General features: G+C 40.9%; 1 protein-coding gene across 2 annotated transcripts in view; it reads right to left on the bottom strand.

Moving 5' to 3' along the window:
* Positions 1–12,108: 12,108 nt before the first annotated feature.
* PCSK1 (proprotein convertase subtilisin/kexin type 1) overlaps positions 12,109–21,747 on the bottom strand; it is a 39,151-nt gene continuing 29,512 nt past the window's right edge. For both annotated transcript variants that reach the window (XM_085042121.1, XM_085042120.1), the window contains exons 10-14: positions 21,168–21,401; positions 19,848–20,005; positions 18,277–18,410; positions 16,508–16,669; positions 12,109–15,037 (exon numbers count right to left, since the gene is read on the bottom strand). In XM_085042121.1, coding sequence (XP_084898247.1) covers positions 14,675–15,037; positions 16,508–16,669; positions 18,277–18,410; positions 19,848–20,005; positions 21,168–21,401 — 1,051 coding nt within the window. In that variant the 3' untranslated portion in view covers positions 12,109–14,674. The remainder of the gene's footprint in view (positions 15,038–16,507; positions 16,670–18,276; positions 18,411–19,847; positions 20,006–21,167; positions 21,402–21,747) is intronic.

Raw genomic sequence — 21,747 nt, 5'->3', positions numbered from 1 at the left:
GATGAGGAAGGTTCTTGCCTGTTTTGTTCCTGTTTGAGTGATCCATAACAAGTACTTGAGTGCAAACAAAGCAAAAACTGGGGAAAGTAAAACAAAATACGTATCAACACAAATGGGACATTATCTCCAATCCCAAGGCCTGTGCTCTACTACAAGTGTTTTCTTCATTTCTGCCTTTCTCCTTTCCATGGGCCGTCTGCCAAGGCAAATGGAGAAGTCACCATTCGTGGAGGGATTGAAAAGCTGTGCAGAAGTGGTCATCAGGGATGTGGTTTAGTGGTGACCTTGGCAGTGCTGGCTTTTTAGTTTGATTTGAGGATCTTAGTGTCCTTTTCCAGCCTCAGTGATCCCTTGGGTCTGTGATTATACATTGCCCAGTAAAAAACCATGAGTTATATCCATCTTACTATTATGTGGAGGGAGTTCCCTTTAGGAATGGGGAACCAGAGGCCAGGGCAAAAGGAAAATGTTTTCAGCTGGTGGGAGGCTTGTTGACCAGAAAAATATGAAAGGATGGAATAAGTCATGGCATTGATACACCTTGGGATGTCAGGGGGAACACTTCATGCAGCTAATGATGACATGGCAGACAGCCTCATTGCAAGGTCATGCTTTAATTAGAAATTAAACATATGGGCTAGAGAAGCTGAAGAAAAAGGTGCAGTGCTTTTCCTGCAAGACAGCAATTCCTTCCAAAGGTCCCAAGGCAATATGAAAATTACAAAATAGCTTTTCAACTCTTCACAGTAATATTGTTTTTTCCTCCATATAATGGATGGCAAAATCAAGACTACTATTTAACTTGTATGCTGCAATTGTTGCACAAATAGATAAGATGATTTGGTAAATAGAAAGAACAAGAAGTTTTCATACTGATAATATGTTATTATTGACAATTTGATGCTTTTATCAAGGAATGGTAATCAACTTTTATTTGCTTGATAAATTCCCAGCCTAGAGTGTTTAGATTTTATCAAAATTACCTTTGCAGTTAAGGGTGTAATTTTCTGCTGGTAAAATGAAGGATGTGCTCTGTAATTTGTAATTATCAAATTATTTGGTACAATTTTTATGTTTTAACAAGTTTCATGAGTTTCAAGGCAGCCTGAGTGCTTTGCATGGTGTGTCAGCATGCTGAATAGAAAGGCACCTGTCAGTGTTTTTATTATACACAGTCTTCTTGCTAACTAGGAAAATAAGACCTGAGGGTGTTTTCTTATTGCTGACTGTGAGAAGCACATCACATTTTCTCACGCCAGAGCACAAAACAAACATTATCCAATTCTCTTTCCACTTCAGAACCTGTGTTATTTATTAGTGCCTATCAGGGCACAAAATGATGCCCAGTCAAAAGAGTTCTGTGTTGCTTGGTGGGGACAGCTGTCACCAAAAATGTGAGGATTCTGGGTGCAGTGTTAAATCTGATACCACTGGTGCACTGTGAGCTACAAATATAAAACCTTTCTTAATGTACCTTTATTTACCATCTTCCTGTACTAAGCAGACACTTTTCAGCCTTCCTTTTTTCATTTCCACTCCCACTTTTCTTGCATTGTTACCTGAAACAGCAAAGAACAGGTCTAAGGGTTTGCAACTGAACAAGATGAAAACCAAACAGCTGTCTGAAATCCATGTTTTCCTCTGCTCCCATTCTTCCCTGAAAATATTACGCCTGCAGTAGGTTATGCTTAAGAAACAATACCCTGTATCTGATAATTGTAGTAGATAAGCTTTCTTGCTGGAAAGACTAGCTGGCATTTAGCAGAGAAGTGAAACAAAAAATACACACGTTTTGTACCACCAGTAATTCAGATGACCAAAACCCCCGAGCAGCGAGAAACAAGTGTTGCCTGGCAATATTACTGATGTTTTTATTTTGAAAGAATGCAAGCCAAAAAAAAGCACTAGAGGGCACAGTTGCAGGAGAGCAAAACCAACCAGATTTGGACTGCAGTGAAACACTTCACACACTGACAAAATTCCTCTCTGATAAATTAATGTAAATCAGGCTTGGAAGGAACATTCTCGTTTCAAAGTTGGCTGAAGGACCAGAACAAAATGATAGATGACAATATAGCAAACTGGGGAGTGCTTGTATAATACAATGGCACAGGGATAGGTATCAGGCATTGTTCTACTTAACACCCTCATTAATGATTCAGAAGAAGAAACAAGCAGAGAGTAATGAGATTTGATACTTGGGAGGATTAGTTAGAATTGGCAAGAGCTGCAAATCAGTGCAAAGCAAGAGATGCCAGAATCATGGGCACAGAAAAGCAAAAGGCACAAAGCATGCGGGTGGAAAGCAAAATTTAATAAAAAGAAACCTGGGGGAATTGCAGGCAGAGTAAACATTAATTCAGCAAGAGGAAACCTAGGAAAGGGTAACATGGGAAGTGATTTCAGCAGGAGAGCTGACAAGTTATCACAGGCCAGGCTGTGCTGTGAAGATGCTCCAGTGACAGCTGGGGACGCGTATGGCTGCATTGCCCAGCAGGGAGCTCCAACACCTCTGTGTCCTGGCACCACACTCAGAATTAATTCCCACCACAGGCTCAGCTGCCCTGTCCTGCACATCCCTGCTGCTGCCAGAATTCAGAAAAGAGCAATAAAAGTGGTGGGAAAGGAACTGGGTAGCTCAGTCTCCAGGAAAACCTGGAAGTGCTGCAGCTTCACTGCAGTAGCACAGATTGACAAAGGAATTGCTTGGAAAAGGTGGTGGAGAGGCACATCCATCACCAGCATAGGAAGGAAGCATATGAAACAAAAGGAACCTGAGAACACTAGAACCACAGCTTTGCCTGTTGAGCAAGGAAGATGGGACCCTTTCCAGAGTATCTGGGCCATAGTGTATGTGGAAATTCCCACATTTCAGAATATACATGTAATCTGAAAAAATTCTAATGAAAGAGAAAATTTATAAAATCCCCCCAATGGAGGGATCTGTCTGTTCAAAACTGCTGACTGTTCTTGCAGAGGAGCAACAATGGCAGTGAGGATTGTTCTGTGTCTGGCCAGTGGTGGGATGTGGGTTTCTCTGCCTGCCCAGAGCAGAAAGCAGACTTTTTCCAAGGAAGTTGCTGAGCTGCATCCAGGGACAAGGAGCTCTGGAAGCTGGCAGCTCCCAGCAAAGCTTGCAGACTTTCTGTTTACAGCAGAAGAAAGAAAGTAATTCACTGAATCACAGAATCCCAGGATGGGTCAGCTTGGAAGGGACCACAGTGGGTCATCTGGTCCCACCTCCCTCCTCCAGCAGGGTCATCCCAGAGCATATGGAACAGGATTGTGTCCAGAGGGTTCTGGAATATCTCCAGTGAGGAGACTCCGCAGCCTCTCTGGGCAATCTGTTCAGTGCTTGGTCACTGCATAGGGAAGAAGTTTTTCCTTATGTTCAGATGGAGCTTCCCAGGCATCAGTTCCTGCCTGTTCCTCTGTGCCATTGCTCCCCATGGAGCAGAGCCTGGCCCTGCTCTGAGCCCTCCCTGCACACAGGGACAGACAGGGCTGAGAGCTCCTCTCAGCTGGGCTCCTCTGCAGGCTGAGCAGCCCCAGCTCCCTCAGCCTTTCCTGGGCAGGGAGATACTCCAGGCCCTTCCTCATCTCCACAGCATTTGCTGCCCTGCTCCAGAAGCTCCCTGTCCCTGCAGTGCTGAGGATTCAGAGCTGGACACAGCACTCCAGAGGTGCCTCCTGAGCTGGGCAGAGGGCAGGATTCCCTCCCTGACCTGCTGGCAGTGTCCTTCTAAATGCACCTGAGGATCCCATTGGCCTCCTTGTTCCCAGGACACTCTGCTGGCTCAGGGACAGCTGTTTGTCCCCTAGGACTTCCACGTCCTCTGCAGACCTGATTTCCAACAGATCACCATAGCCTGTGCTGGTGCCTGGGATTATCAGGTGCAAGATCCTACTTTTGCCCTGATTGAATTTCAGAGCATTCCTGACATCCTTGGCCTCCCTTGTTTCATTTCTACTTACTCTGACAACCTCTTTCTGTTCATTCCAAGTGGCATGACCTTGATTCTATCTCCTGTGTATTTTCTGCTAACTCTTGTATAAAGACAGGGGTTCCTTGTTCATCCATGCAGGTCTCTTGCATCCTTTTCACTCATCTTCTTGCTTCATTCTGCTCCAGCTCTGCTCTGCTCAGTGCAGGGACTGTCACACAAATCCTGTCTGCCAGCTGCTTCATGCAACTAGCTTCATCTTGTTCAGGGAGTGTTTATCAGGATAAAGCCAGAGTATTATCCAGCAGAGAAAAGCAGTACTGGCAATTCATGTATTACCTGAAGCTAAAAAAAATCATAAAAATATTTTAATCTGGCTGAGGAGCTTCTGGGCAACCCTATTTGTCAGCAGCAGTACTTAGGGAATGCCAAGCATTACCCCAGATCGGAAGGTTTTTGAACAGCAGTCACACAGATGGCACAAGAAGCTATTAAACATGAGATGTATCGGAAGATGACTCAGCCTTCCCCTCTCCAGGGCAAACAAAAGGTAATCCTGCCCCACCTGTGTTTTTCTAGTTAGCTGAAGTGCTAGCACTCATCTAAAAAGAGCTTTTTCAAATATATTAATGAAAAAGGCAATGTAGAAATAACATTGCCCCATTCCAGGATGAGGATTGTCATCTCACAAACAGGGACATGGACAAAGCAGAGATGTTTAACATGGATGATGGACCATGGGAGTCTCAATCTCCTGAGATGGAAGACCTTGGCTGCAAGAATAATCAACTGCCTGTTGATCCTTGTGTGGGATCTGCTGCTCCAGCTGGATCCCTGCAAATCTGTGGAGACTGATGGGATTATCTGAGAATGCTAAACTGCTGATGTCATTGCAAAGCTTTTCTCAATGATTTTTTAGCAGTTTGGGGAAACTGGAGAAGTCTCAGCCAACTGGAAGCTGGAAAATATTGTCCTGATTTCCAAGCAGGATAAGAGGAAGGACCCAGAAACAACAGGCCTCTCAGTCTGATTTCAGTGACTGGTAAAATCATGGAAAAATTATCTGGGAAGTATTGAAAAACACCTGAGGGACAACACAGTCATCAGTTGCAGCCAGCACGGCTTTATGAGGGGAAAGTCCTGCTTATCAAACCTGATTTCCTTTTACAACAAGATAACCCACCTAGGAGATCAAGGCAAGCCAGTTGATGTAATCTTTTCTAACTTCAGCAAAGCTTTCCATACTGTCTCTCCGAGGATCCTTCTGGAAAAAATGTGCATCCCACTGCTGGATAAAAACATGATGTGATGGGTGAGCAGCTGGATCATGGGTCAGACACGAAAGTTATAGAGAGTGGGGTGACATCAGGCTGGTGACCTGTCACTAGTGGGGTTTTACAGGGCTTCATCTTAGGGCAGCTTCTCTTCAACATCTTCATAAATGACCTGGATGCAGGACTGGAAGGGATACCAAATGAGTTTCCCAGCAACACTAAGTTGGGAGGATGTTGAATCATTCAAAAGTAGAAGGCCCTGCAGAGAGGCCTTGACAAATAAGAGGGCAGGGCAATTACCAATTGTATGAAGTTAAACAGCAGAAAGTGTTGGATTCTGAACCTGGGGTGGACCTGGGGGTGCTGGTCAGTGGGCAGCTGGACATGAACCAGCAGTGCCCTGAAGCCATGTCCTGGGGCTCAGGCCCAGCATGGCTGGCTGGGCCAGGGAGGGATTGTCCTGCTCTGCTCTGGGCTGGGGAGGCCTCAGCTGAATGTTGTGTGCAGTCCTGGGCAGCACAGTGTAAAACAGACATTAAACTGTCAGACAGTGTGCAAAGGAGGCCACGGGGATGGGGAAGGGCCTGCAGGGGAAGCTTTGTGAGGCGCAGCTGAGGGCACTTGGTGTGTTCAGCTGGAGGAGACTGAGGGGAAACCTCACTGGGGCCTTCAACATCCTCCCGAGGGGTAGTGGAAGGGCAGGTACTGATCTGTTCACTCTGTTACCACTAACAGGACTCCAGGAAATGGCCTGAAGTTAAGCTGGTGGAGGTTTGGAGTGGATATCAGGAAAGGTTTTTCACCCAGAGGGTGGTTGGGCCCTGGAACAGGCTCCACGACTGACTCCATTCATGGCACCAAGATGGACAGAGCTCAGGAAGCCTTTGGACAATGCTCTCAGACACATGGTGTGACTCCTGGGGTGTCCTGCACAGGACCAGGGCTTGGGCTTAGTGATCCTGATGGGCCCCTTCCAACTCAGCATGCTTCTGTGATTCTGTGATCTTTCTGCTGGCCACCTGTGGGCTGGAAAAACTTAAAAGCCATGACAGCTGCTGGAGCAAGAGGGCTCTGGCACACTAGTGACCATTTGCTGTCTGCAAACAAGTGTGAGGCATTGTTACTGAAAGAAAACTAATGCTACCCAAGAGAGCAGTTAGTGATGCTTACCTTTGTAAGGTTTCCACTGATTTATATAGAGATATATCCATGCCTGCATGTGTATATATTGGTAATTCTAGAGTATAATGACCATTGGCTTCAGGCTCGGTAGTTCTGTTTCACATCTCACAGCTCTTGGCTGATTTAGAGCTTTCTGGTCCTTTTATTTTTTCAGGTTAACTACTGTTTGGATTCTGCTTTGGTACCTACAAAGAAACCAATGTACTCCCAGATGTTACAGGACCTTCAACTCTTGCAAAAAATATGTTGATCCTAGTGATGGTAACAAGAATTAAATGCATGACATACTGTGTTTTGTCATTAATTTCACTCCACCAAAAATGCCTTTCACTTAGAGTGAAGGCAAAGACCCTTCACTCTTTGAGGGCAAAGAGAATGCCTCCATGAAGCAAAAAGCTAGTTCTTTTTAAATGTCTAAATCCCATGAGGCTGTGAATGATTTTTCATAATTCAGTTATTACTGAGGGACAGCAGCACTGCCGGATGAAAACAAAGAGCCTGAGATGATGAGCTCCACTTGTGACTCAGGAAAGGAGGAGATGCTGGGGCAGGGTGATCTAGACATCAGGTGCAATGCTATGTGCAATGCAGTAAATCAGATCTTTTCTTCTTCCACTCTTACTCCCACACACAGAGAAAAACTAATTGTATGACTCCACACTCTGCAGATGCAAACACAAGATAATTGGAGGCTGAGCCTTGAGTTTGAGCTAACAGAATATTATAACATTCAACTAGTTTAGTGCATAATCACAGCTGGAAATCCATGCATGGATATTTTGTTCCAGGGAGGTGCAATATGGACTTGATTTTAAAAAACATCTGAAGGGATGTAGCTTCTCAGATGCCACTGAAAAGTGAGGGAAGTTGGGCACCTCCTTCCCCCTGCTTCCTTTAAAAGTTTCTGTAAAGACAGACCCTTTCATCAGCAAGAATGATGTGAGGTGGTCACGCTTCTGATAGGTGTCTGTAGGGTTTTAGAACAGTGCAACAAGCTGAGCTGACACAACTGCTGTTAGCTTTTCTGAGAAAAGTAAACTCTGATCATCTGTAAAGGTAAGTATATGTTGATGACTGTTCCTAAAAATGGACAATGGCTTAGGCTCTCAGCTAGTATAAAATTACAGGGGTGAATTCAAAGAACCGAGCTCATTAACACAAACTGCAGAGCTGATGAACCTTGAATAGCGGGAAATGCTGGGCTTTGGATTTTATAATTAGACTTCTGATAGGAAAGAGAGACATGCGAGATCAAGAAAGCAATTAATTCTGTCACAAAACAAACCATATCTGACTCATCAGCATGAGCAGCAGAAAGATCTCTAAAATTTGTCCTTTGAAGCCAGAGTACTGTAACTGAGAGCTGCTTGAATAAAGAGAATGGAAAAGCACAAAATACACAAAATGCACTCCTTCTTGCCTGACTCTGTTTCCAGCCTGCCATCTCTTTCTTTTCAACTGCTGTGGAATAACACCCAACTCACATAATTTCCATCTATTTTCATTTCTTGGGTATGTGAACACCTTCAGAGTGACAACTGTGGAGTAACTCAAAATTCATAACAAATCATATGTCTTCTGACTGTTCTTTGATCCTGATGCATGTGTGCAGTCCCATAATATGAAACTAAATTAATTGTTATGATACACTAGGTCCTTATAAACAGAGAGCATTTGCCGAGCTTCTTAAGAAAAGTAAAGTCACACACTGTTGAGGTGTGAAATACCTCAACATCTGACATGTTTATTAAGGGTATGAAGTTGCCCTGAGTGGAAGGAAGGTCTCCAAATGCATGAGGCTTGCCAGGGGCTCTGCAAGTGTTGCTTCCCTAATAAAGAAGGTTTTGCACGCATTTCCCGCAGGGAAGGTGATTCACCATGCCAGGTTGAGACCCAGTACACTGCAATGTAAGCAGCTCATGAGACTTGGTGGCACAGTGTAAGGAAATCCAGGCATGACTCACACGCTCATTGCAGGATTGCAAAGAGGTATTTGCAACAACTGAGCAGAACTTTAACATCATATCCCCCCCATTCTGTGCAGAAGTACCATGCAGGAGCAACCCTTTGTGATTCAGCCAAGTGCTCTGTAAGGTACTTGATCCCATATATGTGCACTTAAACAGGACAGGAGAGTGATTTGAGCAAGTAAATAAGATCAAGTGTAGGTTTAATGGTTTTACATCACAGGCAGCATATGCTTAAACGACTTGCTAAAGCAAAGAATGCCTTTTGTTTCCTGAATTGATTTTTCTCAAGCCTGGGGGGTTGGGGAAAGAGAAAAATCCAGTTGCAGAGAACAATCTTGGACAGCAACAGGAGATCCCTACAAATTTTCCGTGGCTGTCAGTGGACTGGAGAGCTCCAATGTCTGAACACACCAGCAAGGGTTTCGGCCCAGCTTTGCAAAAGGTGTGCTCAGCACGGCTCAGCACCATCCTGGGAGGGAGATGAAGGAAGAGATGAGGGCAATGTTCACGCTGCCTGACTTTAGACACACAAATTCAGCGCCTGAATGAGGAGCATGATTCACAATTGAGCTTCTGTGTACACCGGGAGACAGTCTCCTCCATAGTGTGACTCAGAATGACCTCTGGATCCTACAGGTGCCCTAAAGAAGACCATGTAAATTAATTTTAAAGTAAATATATATACATATTCAGAGTATTATGAATACCCCTTCCTAATTTGATGCTCAAAGTCTTGAAGGAATTTTGAATGCAGTGGTTTTGCTATGCACCCAAGATCCAACGTTTGCAGAGCCCAATACAGACTTGCCTCTTGTGTCACAAAGCCAGCATTATTTCACTGTCTAAGCAGTTCAAAGCCCCCTTACAGAGTTATGGCTATGTTTTTGCACAACAGGAGTAGAGTTATTTTTCCATTAGTGCAATTGCAGAAACACAGAATTCTTTGGCAAATTTTTCGGCAAATTCTTCACCCCCAGCTGCTGAAGAAATTACCAAACTAGCAAATCTCCCTCCCTGCTGTGTCCCACTCAAAACCAACATGCACTATCAACACTACTAGGATGCAAAATCCAAGCCGAAATTTAGCTTTAAACTGTTCCAGCAAATTAGTGCTGCAGCTTCTTCCTTCTTGCTGTTCCTGCACAGAGTTGCTATATTCTAGCATCAAAGAGGCTTTACATGGAATCATGTAAATATGTGTGTGCATTTTTCTATGTCAAAGTGTAAGCAATGAACTGCATTCAGACAACCTGATGTCTGAAACTCATGTATGAAGCAGTGTTTTTAATATTGACTGGTATTTTCAGAAAAGTTCCATTCAAGGATGGTGTGGCATTCTGAAGTGGGGTATTGGAAATACAGTGTAAAAGAGAAGAAACTCATAGCTGAGAGTTCTTTCTAAAGCCTCAGTTTTTACTATGTCCCTCACAAACTGTGAATTAGGGTGGAAGCAGCTGAGCTCCATGTTGAACTGGGGGACTAAACTTCATCTTGACACCCTGGATGTTTGTGATGCTCTGCAATTCACCATCGCTGTTCTGAAGAGAGGATGAATTCTCTGGGTCTCACAGGGCTGGCATATGGCTCTCCTCTTTGTCCAGCCTTTATGCATCCATTTCACATGAGCCCTTTGTGCACCAGCACATGCAGAGCTGCACCCCCTCGGTCCTGAGTGCATTTCCTTATCAGAATATATGGCACTGCATTATGCTGCATGTTTATAGTTTGAAACACTGGCTGATAATGTGGCCGCAGTCAAGCAAAATGCTACGTGCAACAGCAACCAATTCATTTGTTTTAGGGAAAGAATATGACATCAGAAAGAAAGATATATATCCTTGGCAACAGTCAATTGGAGACAGTCAAATAGCTGAAATTATATAACCATTAGGACATATTTTCCTGATAACCACCCATTTTCATATATTATCTATTTATTTTTCTCTGGTATCTTAGTGGAACTTGGAACATATTAGATCTATTTTTTTTTTTCCAGTAGGCATTTACTGCACTGCTGGAAGCAAAATTTCTGACTATTTCTGGTTGCATTATTCTCACAAATTGCAGGAGGAAAAGTGCTCTTTTTAATGGCTACTCATGTAATTAAATAGAAGAATGTTTACAGAAATTATCTTTATTAGTGCCTAGTGGGGTTGGAGTTTGAACCTTCTCAGTCTGCAGCTGGAAATATTAGATAACCAATTGATTCCAAGCAAAACACAAATTTCTAGAGTTTTCTAAAACATTGTTGTGAATGTAATGGCTCCTCAGAACTGTGAGAATGGACTTCCTGAAAGGAAATATTTGATCAAACAGAAATGTTTTAGGTTGTGTGGGTACTTTGTGTTGTATAATAACACCATTCCCCTCCCCCCTGTAATTTTTCTTCTGTAATTATTTTCAGAGATAAACTAACTTGGAAGCCAACTTTTCTTAGGTTTGTGGTGTTTGGAAAACTGCAGTGGCAGTGGCTGGGTCAGTGCTGCAGAAGGAGACTCTCAGGGACAGTGCAGTTCTTCCTGTTGCTCTGATGCACAAGGAGTTAATTGTGACTGCCACCTCCACAGTGTGATGGGCACACACAAAAAAGCAGCATTAAGGTGTTTTTTCCCCTTCCCTCGAATGTGCTTTTTTTTTAACAAACAGACCACATCCTCTTTTAATCTCTGACACTAAGATAATGCAATAATAAATACTAGTTAGCATTTTATTTGTAAGCCCCTCCCCCTTTTCTCTTAAATAACCTTTTTTTTTACTGAAAATGCTTATGTTTGTTTTCAGAGTGAAGATGAGAGGGAGAGTAATAAAGAGGATACTTAATTTGGAAACCAAATTAACAGGCTTGAAGTTACAAGATATGACTGACCAGAAACTCTGCTTGGATGACTCAAAGTGGGTGAAGCTAGAAAGTTCAAACACAGCATTTCAAAACCCAGCCACCTTGAGAGAAAAAGCATTGTTTAGTGTGGAAGCTAAGTAGTCTGCTCTAATTTAAGCTTAGATGTCTCTTTTTCTTTTTCATGCTGCTTCAGAAATCCATTTCCCATGTATATGTACTTCAAGTATTTCTGCTATGGAAACATACCCTATGAAAGCACATTGAAAGTGGCTTTCAGTGAAAGTCAAATTATCCTCAGGACATTTGACAAAGCAGATTTTTTAAGTGAGAGGTAGTTGGTTACACTATTTCCAGTGTATAAAGGTTTAAGGGCTTGTTTCTCTGAGGGCTTGAAAGGTAAGTAGTGGTGGAGGGAACAACCCATATTTCAACTGTTTTCCTGCAAGGAAGTGAAGACCCACGTGTTTACCTTGACTCTCTGTGCTGCATTATTTCATTTTAGTGGTTCTGACACACATCTGTGTGTTAAATAGGCAGATTTTTTTTTTAAACTTACAGCCACTGGTTCTGAAATGCAGACAGTGCTGCTGTCAATGATGTCCACAGCAAATCTTACTTGGATGCAGTTGTGAGAAGTAAACAAATGAGTGTTACTGGTGAAGAACCCCCCCTGAAACCTTAATTTTCAATATGTTTCAAGTTTTTTTCCACCCAACCCCTGGTTATGTCCCCCAGCCATTATTTTTCATTCTTAACTCAATTTCCCATTCCTTTTAAGTCAATTGCTTGACTTTATCTTACTGTTTTCTTTACAAATGTTAAGACCACACACTGAGCTCTGCTAACACATTGTATTATGCTACTTAGTAGACAAATATTAACATCACATCACATACATGTTGCAGTTGCTGTTGTAACATGCCTTTTAAAAAATACTTTTATTGGATGAAATTGTCTCTTTCTCAAGAAAAAATCTGGTTCTTCAATATAATTTATTATGCCTTTTAAAATTCTGTCTGTTCAAGAAAATCTTTGCTATATTATAAATACCTGTAACGAAAATATAATTTAAAATTCTGAGAGAAAACTTTTTTTTTACTTTTACATTTTTCACAAAACCCACACAGGCACCAAGGAAAGACTAACAATAAAAATAATTTACTCATGTACAAGCTAATCTGGGTTGGAAACATTCAAAAGAGATATTTTAAACTTGTCCTCTGGTGAAACTTTGGCTACAGCATAGGAACTGATCTTAAAACAAAGGAGGGCCTTTTGTTTCCCACCCTTTTAACCTGAAAATTTCTTTCAAGGCCTGATGGAGTATTGTTAGTACTTTCCTCACTGTAACATACCTGAATGAGGACTGGCTAAATTTGTTGTCATCTGAGGGAACCGGCCTCTAAGCTTCATTGCAGAGAACTAAAAGTGGCCCTTACCTCGCCAGATGAGTCTATTCTGAAAATTAAACATTAGAGAAAATAAGTGCTCTCATTCTGTAATAGCAGCAATTAGAGATTTTCATGGTTTGCTTGTTCATTAGTTATGCATTGCCAGAAAGCTTTTGTGTGGAAAGGGCAGCAAAGGGAATGCTTTCTGATCTCGACCACTTTCAGGGAGTTTTTTTTAAAATTACATCTCTTCCTAAGCAAATTTCTTAGTAGAGAGGGAGCGATTCTGTACAAGAGACATTCAATAGTGGAGATGTTATCCTTCAGCTATTGGCTAGAATAAAATGAAAGAGTTCTTAAAACTGGCAAAAAGGCAGACTAAGCCCAAGAGAGGCATAAGCTACCACAAGAATGATTTTTAAATCTTACATTTGGTAAGACAATTTTCAAGGTTGTCTTTAGAGAAGTCCTTTTCTCCACAGACGACTTACTTAGTTATAGTAAATAGATTTACCTTTAAATTACAGAATTTAGTGTGAAGTTTGAAAAGCTTTTATTTGAACTGATGGATTATGAGCAAAATGTTAAATTCCTGTCTTAGAGACATTTGCATAATTTTAAGGAATAGACAATGAAGGAGAATCTAATCAAATATTTCTAGCAAATCTGCAAAACACATTTCAATAGTAGACAAGAGGAAGAAAAGTAAAAAGCAGGCAGCACTTTTTTGGGTTTTCTTTAGCACTTCAATGAATTAACTATCCCCTAGGAATCTTCATTTCCTTGTTCTAGATCCCCTACCTTTTCTGAGCATCCAACATGGCTTTTTAAAAAATTATTAGAAGCAAAATAATATATCATTTTTACTCTCTTTAAAGAGGTATGTGTGGAAAACTGTCTAGTAAACTGCAAATGTTAGGGAGTTGCTCACCCTAGCTGCTCTCTGACAGCTACCTCTGCCTCATCCTCCTCCTCTCACTCCCCATTTCATGCCCACCCTTCTCAGGGTATTTTTTTTTTTAAATCTCAGACCATTCTGTCTTGTCTCCCTAGATGTTTTGGAAATTTTACAGTCTTTAAGTGGACTTTTCTGCAACAGCTGCCCTTTCCTGTTCCACTTGGCCTGACTATTTGCAGATGTGGGCGTCTTAGAAGGCAGCTGCATTACTTTAGAAACCTAACTGAGGCTCCACAGGTAGGAGGTTGGAGCCCAAAGCTCATATAATTGACACAAATGGATCGCTACTCCATCAGGTGATTCACAACCGGTGAAAAGAAAGCCAAGTGCTCTGAAGTGCTCTCTGTAGGAGACTGTCCTCATTAAACACATACTGCCTAAAAAGACCAGGCTCATAATTCAGGCACTTCACTCAGGTAGTTAAAAGTCAGGTGGAGAGAATGCCATCCCGTGATCTGGGATGCCTCCGTGGGGGCTCTTTTGTATTAGTGTGTGTCTGTCTGTAGTCTAAATTGTGAATAATTTCATCAGCATTCACTGATGCCCCAGTCCAACTCCGGCCTCACAGATGTTCCTTTACAGGAGAACAGAAGGGCAAGAGATTATTGTTGTTTGGAGAAGGAGCAAAACACCTATGACAGAAGCAGTACTGGCTGCAAGTATTAAATTGGAATAAATGACAAATATAACAAAGACTGCAATTATCACAACAAATCCATGGATGAGAATATATCCCCATAGCTTTGGCAGTTTGGTTCAAAACTGCTTGGTAATTCAGGTTTTGAATCCTACTGCATGCTTAAGTGAAGAAGGCAGAAGATAAGTAACGTGAAAATTGTTTAAAATAGAGTATTAGGGTTTTCAGGGGAATACTATTGCATTTCATGCCTGAGGGGGCAAATCTACTCTGAAGAAAGGCTTTGAAAAAAGATAATACTAAAAAGTGTAATTTTCCTGCCTTATCCCCTCACACCCGTTTTTTCCCTTCCTTGATATTTGTATTAAATATGAAGCAATCAAAGCAGCAATCACACAACTAGAGCATACACAGACTTTGGAAAAAAAACTACAGGTGGGGAGAACGAATATTTCCAACTCAGTGCCATACCCTACGGTTTAGTTTCCTTCATTTATGATATCAACCAACGCTTGCAGCAGTCTATCATCTCTATGCTTGTAAGGTTTGGCATTGTAAAAAAGATCGACGTAGTCACTGTACAGACTTTCTTCTGAGCCTCTCAACTGGGAAGGCTTGTTCAATTTTTTGAGGGCTTGATAGAAGTGTTCGTATGGAATGTTCAGCTTCTCACTTGCAGTCTTCTTTGGCGGTTGCTTCTGATCCATCTGCCTGCTAAAAGCACTTTGCAGTAAATGCAGCATGGCGTCTGATGGGATTTTATCTTCTGCTTTGTCACTGCTGCTAATGGTGTCTTCTGTGGCCTTGGGGTTTTCACTCAGGCTCTCCAGTGTGGTATGGTCCTAAAACACAGATTAGCATGAAAAAAGGTTAGGTGTCAATGAAAGACTGACTGGATAAAGGTTTGCTCCGGTTGGTGATCTCCATCTATGTGTGGGAAAATGTTATTTTTTCATTCGGGAGCCGCTTGGGCATCTAGAAAACAACCAGACCATTATCAACCAAAACAAATTATTAAAAGGACTATACTATATAAAATATCAAATCCCCCCACAATATAGGCAGATTCCATATTGGCAGGATACAACATGTCATTTTATACTTGTATTTGTCCCACTCTTAAGAGAGAGATTTCTGGTTGTGCCATGGGACAGAGCTCTTCAGCAAAATGAAGGAAACATATATGCAGTGGTGATGGCAGCTCTGACTGTGTCTCAGACCCTTAGGAGAAGGACTGAACCACTGGTTCCATACAACCTTCTCTGTAGATGATCTCACCTGAGAAAAAGACAATGGAGTATGGCTAATGGGTTGCCAAAACACGTATCTAGGAAACCTTGGGAAACCAGGCCCAAATACAGTTGGTGAGAGGCATGATCTTGCTCCAACAGTAGCGTGTGTCTGCATAGCTTTCTCATTTAACCTAGAACTGTATTTCTAATTAAACACTCATTTTATCTTCATGTATTTTTTTACCATGTCCACCCATTTTCTTCTACAGCACCTGATGAATCCACTTTTACTTTCTTCCAATTTATTTTCTTGCCCGTGGTTGCCAGACCTGCAGACATTTATGTAATGGATTTAAAGACCATAATTACGCCCACCTTTCATAACCTGTCTGAGGAAGGTTAAACTCTCTGTGCTTTATGCATGTCCTAATTACTTAATGGGAAGACAATTTGATGTGATGGGATTATTTTCTGAAGCTGTTGACGTAATCAAGCACTATGAAAATGTACATTACTACATTACTGAAACCCACGGTCACTCTGCCTGTAGTATTTTTAGAGCACTTTTATCTGTAGGGTAAACAGGAGGTGATAAAAGATGTGGCAGCAACAGACCTACTGAGCCAACGTCTTGAATCAGTCAGTCCCTGACTCTTGTCAAGCCCTTTGTTCCGGAACTTCCTTCCAAACTCCCTGGAAGCACTGCGGCAGGCAAAGTTCCTTTAGGATATGATGCTTTTTCTCAGTAGAATTACATCAATTTTGTGTGTCTGTCAGAGGTGTCTTCCTCACTCCCTCTACCACTCCACTGCATTAGCCATAGAATTCCTTGCTGTAGCAGCAATTTCCTGTAATCATCCTAAAACCCTTATATTTTGCAATTTGAAAGCAGAGACTAATAAAATATCAGTTGTTGACATGGGCAAAATTATGATATACAACTCAAAAGTGGTCAGGGGTTAGATAAGATGAATACAGAATAAATATGTGTCTTCTTCTTACTGTTACTAGGCAAAAAAACCCAAAGCATTTTCTTACAAACTGAAAAACATGTAAGAAATAAATGTAATATAACTCTACCTCTACAAAATCCGTCATCTTCTCCACTCCTCTCCTGTCATTCTGCACAGCATTATAGGATGTATACACACGTGGCTGCTTCATGTGCTCAGGCCGGGTAGCAGTGCCATGTAAAATCAATTTCCAGTTTACAATCCTCCCCTCATTTTGTATTCGTCTGGACTGAAAAACAAGCATGGCATGAGAATAGGTTTTCAGGACATAAAAGACAAAACCAGCACTTGAATGCAAAGTACACAGAAGCTTCCAAAGCAAATTATCAGGCTTTCAATACCTGCCTATAAAGTATGATTCATAAGCACAAAGCCCCTAGATATAGTAGACACAGAGGATGCCAGAATATGGCATTCAATACAATAGCTTAAGCACTCCAAATATTCACATTTTGATGTAACATAATTATGAATTAGTCATGCGAGCGTCAATGGAATTTTGTCATAACATAGAATGCTAAAAGTTACTGAAGTAGTATCTTGCATTATTCAAATTGTTCACTAAGCTATTCCTTGGTAATTTCCTCATAAAAGTTACTACTGGAAATGGTAATTTAACTACTATTCTTTGCTATTATGTGGTGTACAACAGCAATCTGAAATACAGTGTGTTGAAGGAAGCACCATGTTTATTTATAATTTTTGATGGCAGTATTTCAAAAGCAGAAAGTGGAAGGCACAAGCAGAGAAACCACAAAACCTACGGGGTGAGTAGAGAGTGTAGTATGCCTTGAGGACAAAAATCTTGCTTTATTGTAAATTTCAGGAAGCTCTCACTTGAAATGAGAGCTAATTTACAAACAAAACGTTCTTCTTGACTTATTGTTCCAAAATAATGCATTCAAAGAGCAGGATATCTGTAACTGTGGGGTTATCTACAAGCCTGCAGCATTAACACTACACTGCTGATAGTAATATTTACTCCTACTGCCTTGTCCATCTGCTCAGCTCTTGGCAATACCCTCCTGTTTACAATTTGAGGCCAATAGGGGCTGGAGGTTCAGTGCCTAACAGGAAGCTTTCAGTTTTCTGGCAAGATCTGACCCCTAAGGACAAGCTTATTAACAGACAACTTCAATGAGATGAGTGAGCTTCTCACTCTCCCTTTGAAGGGAATTATTTTTCAGCTGCCTACCAGGCAGCTTAATTCTGGTGTCTTGGTGTTGTAATCCATATCCCCAGGTGGTTTTAGTAAACTGATTTATTTCGTATCTGTAGACTACTTGGCTTTAATCCTTAAACATTGTTCAGCAGTAGATACTCTCAGAAAGAAATTAGGGAAATGTATATGTTAGAGTAGCTCACTGAGATCCCCCAAAAATCACTAACTCAAAAGGTTTTCACTTAATGAAAAATGTGCACATGGACCAAGAGAAACCTAGATCCATGCTGTGTTCTTTTCTGCAGAAAAAAATTGCAGTTAACCATATGTTACTTTGATTGCATATTTCACTCCATGAATCACAGAAAACTTTATTAAGTGATTTTTTTTCAGTGACGTCTGTCTGAAAAACACAGGCATGACATTTTTTTGACAGGTACACATCAATGAAACAAGAACAGTGCTTTGCATTTAGGCAAAGAACAAGAAAATCTGACCCTATCTTTTTTCTTTAATCTTAAACCCAGCTGGATATCTTAAATAACCCCTCATTTAGGGGTCATTTATATCTATTAATGATCAGGTTCGTTATTCAACACTCTCAGTAGTGACGAGTGATCCTTTCATCTGTGCTAGCTCCCAAACACAGCTACTCAGCATACAGGCATACTTACCATATCAGTAATTCTTAAAATCCATGTGCCTGTTGGATTTTCCCCCCATGTGTGGACAGACATGAAGTCCCAGTTCTTGAAGCCATTGGGAGACTTGTCTCTCTCTCTCTCAGCCAGTAAGACAGTGCTGGTCCCTGTGAGGGTGCAAGATCAACACTGTGATTGTCCATGCATTGCCTGCTCCTACTTTTCACATTTCTCAGCTTGCACACTGCCTAGTGCAGAGGTGACCTGAAAAATTCACTATTCAGCAATGGCTCCTTTAGCAGTGGCTCCTGTAATTATTTTTGCAGCAGTGCTTAAGAGCGCACAAGCTGTTAGGTCACACCAAGAAGGTACATCTTGTTCAGTGCTCTATCTCCAGCACAAAAAGGTAGTGGATGCATATAAAATAAGCATAAGGAGAAGATGTCAAGCACAACCAGTCTATTCCCTCAATGAGCTGTTCAAAAAACTTTGGAAATGGAAGTTCTGAAGGCAAACCAGCTCATGCAGTATTATGAAACCACAGCCTTACCATGATTTCATCACTGGTTTGGTATTTTTTGGTGAGTGGATGTATATTGTTACAGCCTGGTCCTCCAACAGTGTGAAAAGCATTACCATTGTTATTGTTACAAAAATACTGCACTTCACAAAGCATTTCTGCAGCAAAAGAAGTTCTACTGCACAGGAGGAAATTTTGTTCGCATATAAGGAGAAAAGCAAGGGAGCAATATTTACATAATAAGGAGCAGTGAAGCCCCAAGGAGCCTTGTCACAATTTACAAATATATTTACAGATAACACCATGAATATAGAAAAGGAATGACATACATTTGCTTCTAATGTTTGCAGGAAAGTGGAAAAGCAGCAAGAAACAAGAGAAAAACAATTTAACCATGAAAGCAAAATGATGTTACAGTGGAGGCAGCAGTACTTGATGATTGCTACCTAGAAATAGAAAAATTAGATCAGCCTGATGTTTAAATTCGAATCTGAAAGCTTGTTTGGTTTTTTTTCTATTAATACCCGTTGATCTAACAGGCTTTACTCAGAGTTGTTGATACTAATTATTTTTTTTTACTTATTGTGTTTTTTCAGGTCATTGTCAAGACAGCTTGCTATATTCTAGCTCATTTAGTATAGTTGTACTAAGGTACCTAACAGAAACACTTTTTAAAGAAAAAATACACCAATGGGGACATGCATTAAATGAACTCTGAGGAGTCAGATTTCCTCATTTTTCCATTAGTCTGCTAAATCACTGGAAGTCTGATAAAAATTATTGATCTATAATTCATTGTCTGCCAGGAACCTGAGTTTTCATAGGTCCTGCTGCCTCCATGAAAACGTTCTGTGCCTTCATTTTCTGAAGTGTGATTTTCAAACCTCTTCTCACAAAAATAACCCAGAACAGGTGAAGGCTGAAAAGGAGTCTCTATAGTTTCCAGGATGCTTTATCCTCACTGCATTTGTCCAATGATATATTTAGCTCTTTTTAAACCACTGAAAACCACAGATTTTTCATGAAATAAATTAAATAAACACCCCACAGCAACACAAAAAAAGCATGTCTTTGCTTCCTGTACCTGATGGAGAAATCAGAGTGACATGAAGATCACCTCTACGGGAATACTCAATTGTTGCCTCGAGCTGCACATGCTCCAGAGATGCAATGGAGTTCTCTTGACCCTCGCAGGCTTTTGTGGGAATTTCAATGATAACTTCTTCATTTGCTCTTAATAACCTGGCAAAATTGCAGTAATTCTTTGATTACTCTCAGGAACTTTTGATTCTGGGTAATGAAATCTAAATGAGACATGTAACAGCCATTTCAGAATGATGAGAAAGGAAGAGTCAATGCTACCTCAATAAAAAAAAATGTAATGTCTTCTGTTCATGCTCTGCACAGAGAGAGAGACTGCATAGCTTTCTCTGCACAATTTCCATTACTTCCAAAGAGAATGGGTATTTAAACCTCCACATAAATTAATCTAAACTCAGGATCATGGGATATTTGTTTTTATAATGTAGCATACAGGGCTGCAATAGAAATACGTCAACAGCAGTGTTATATACCTCAGTAGTGGGTCAACATTCTGTGGAAAACAGAGAGCCCATAAAAGCAATTTGATAGTAAAATAGCATAAATAATAAGGTTACCAAGCAGTGACTCTCCAAAACACTGTAATATATTTCTGCAGATAGACCTTTGGTACATTCACATGGTATAATTTCAGCCTTTGAAATAGATAATTTTTTCTAGATAAAAGTCTGTATGTGAACATGTGGAGACAAAATGAGTCTAGATATCCTTATTGATTAACCAGCTCAGTGACTAATGATAATTAATCTGTCTGTTCAGGCCACTATGCTGTGAGCACGTGGCTGGTAAGACTTTTCAGTGAGCCTTTGAGACACTAGTGTTTTGTAAGAAAAATGCTACAGACATGACTAAAGCTCAATATATCACCTTGATTTCAACATATTCAAGCCTGTCACAGGATAAGAGTTGCTAAGACTCATTACAGATATTTTTATTTTTTAAAAATCCTTCTGAGACATCAGTATCTTTTTATCTGTCTTCTGACGGTTGTCTAAAAATTCACAGCTTTTCTGATTTGGCTCAGCCTCCCAGTATTCACCATTCACACACTGTCTGCACAAGCAGACATAATAATCTTAGTCTTTGTTAAGGCTTCATATTAGTAATTTCCATCAGTCTTACACTGAAAAAAATTTACAAGAAGTAAATGCTGCTTGCCTGCCTCTGGGGAACACAGTCTGGCAAAATGAAATGAATCAAAAGAAGTCCCTTGGTCTCATCCAGAGCAATCTATGAAGAATATGATCCTTCAGGCTTTATTACAGTAGACACCAGTTTAGTAGCTGCTAATGCAAATCCTTACCTCGGTTCAAAGCTCTTGTCTTTGACAATACACTCTCTCTTTTCTGGTACACTTCTCCAAGTCCTGGGATCAGCTAAATCAACCAATGCATTGGCGTTGAGTAGCCCAAACCCAAATCGGCTGTTGACCATCAGTCCTGCTCCATTTTTCTTCCATCCTGGATTTCCAGCCAGGGGATCATATTCTGAGGTCCACACTACCAAATGCTGCATATCCCTCCATGTTAAATCTGGGCTGTTGAGAAAATGCTGCTTGTTAGTTTTTTCAGGGCTATCTATCATTTTTCTATCATTTTTAGATGCTTTGAATTTTACATGCTTTGAATGTATATGGCATCCCACTGTTTTAAAACACAGAATGTTGTACTTATCCTCACCATACTTCTCCAGGTAGACAAGATTTCTGTGTCCATGAAGAACAGGTCTCTAGCAAGAGTAGAGTCCAATCCTCCAAAACTATTCAGGATTTTAAAGTTAGCTAGCAATACTGGAATTTCTGGACAATACCTGGACTTTGAAAACTGGGTATTTGATTCTATCTGTGATTTACTCTACCCTTTAAAATATCTAAATGTTTTGGT

Source organism: Lichenostomus cassidix, chromosome Z (assembly GCF_008360975.1).
Source record: "Lichenostomus cassidix isolate B80296 chromosome Z, HeHo_3.0, whole genome shotgun sequence".
Classification (NCBI taxonomy): Eukaryota; Metazoa; Chordata; class Aves; order Passeriformes; family Meliphagidae; genus Lichenostomus; species Lichenostomus cassidix.
This window is presented reverse-complemented; position numbering and strand designations above follow the sequence as displayed.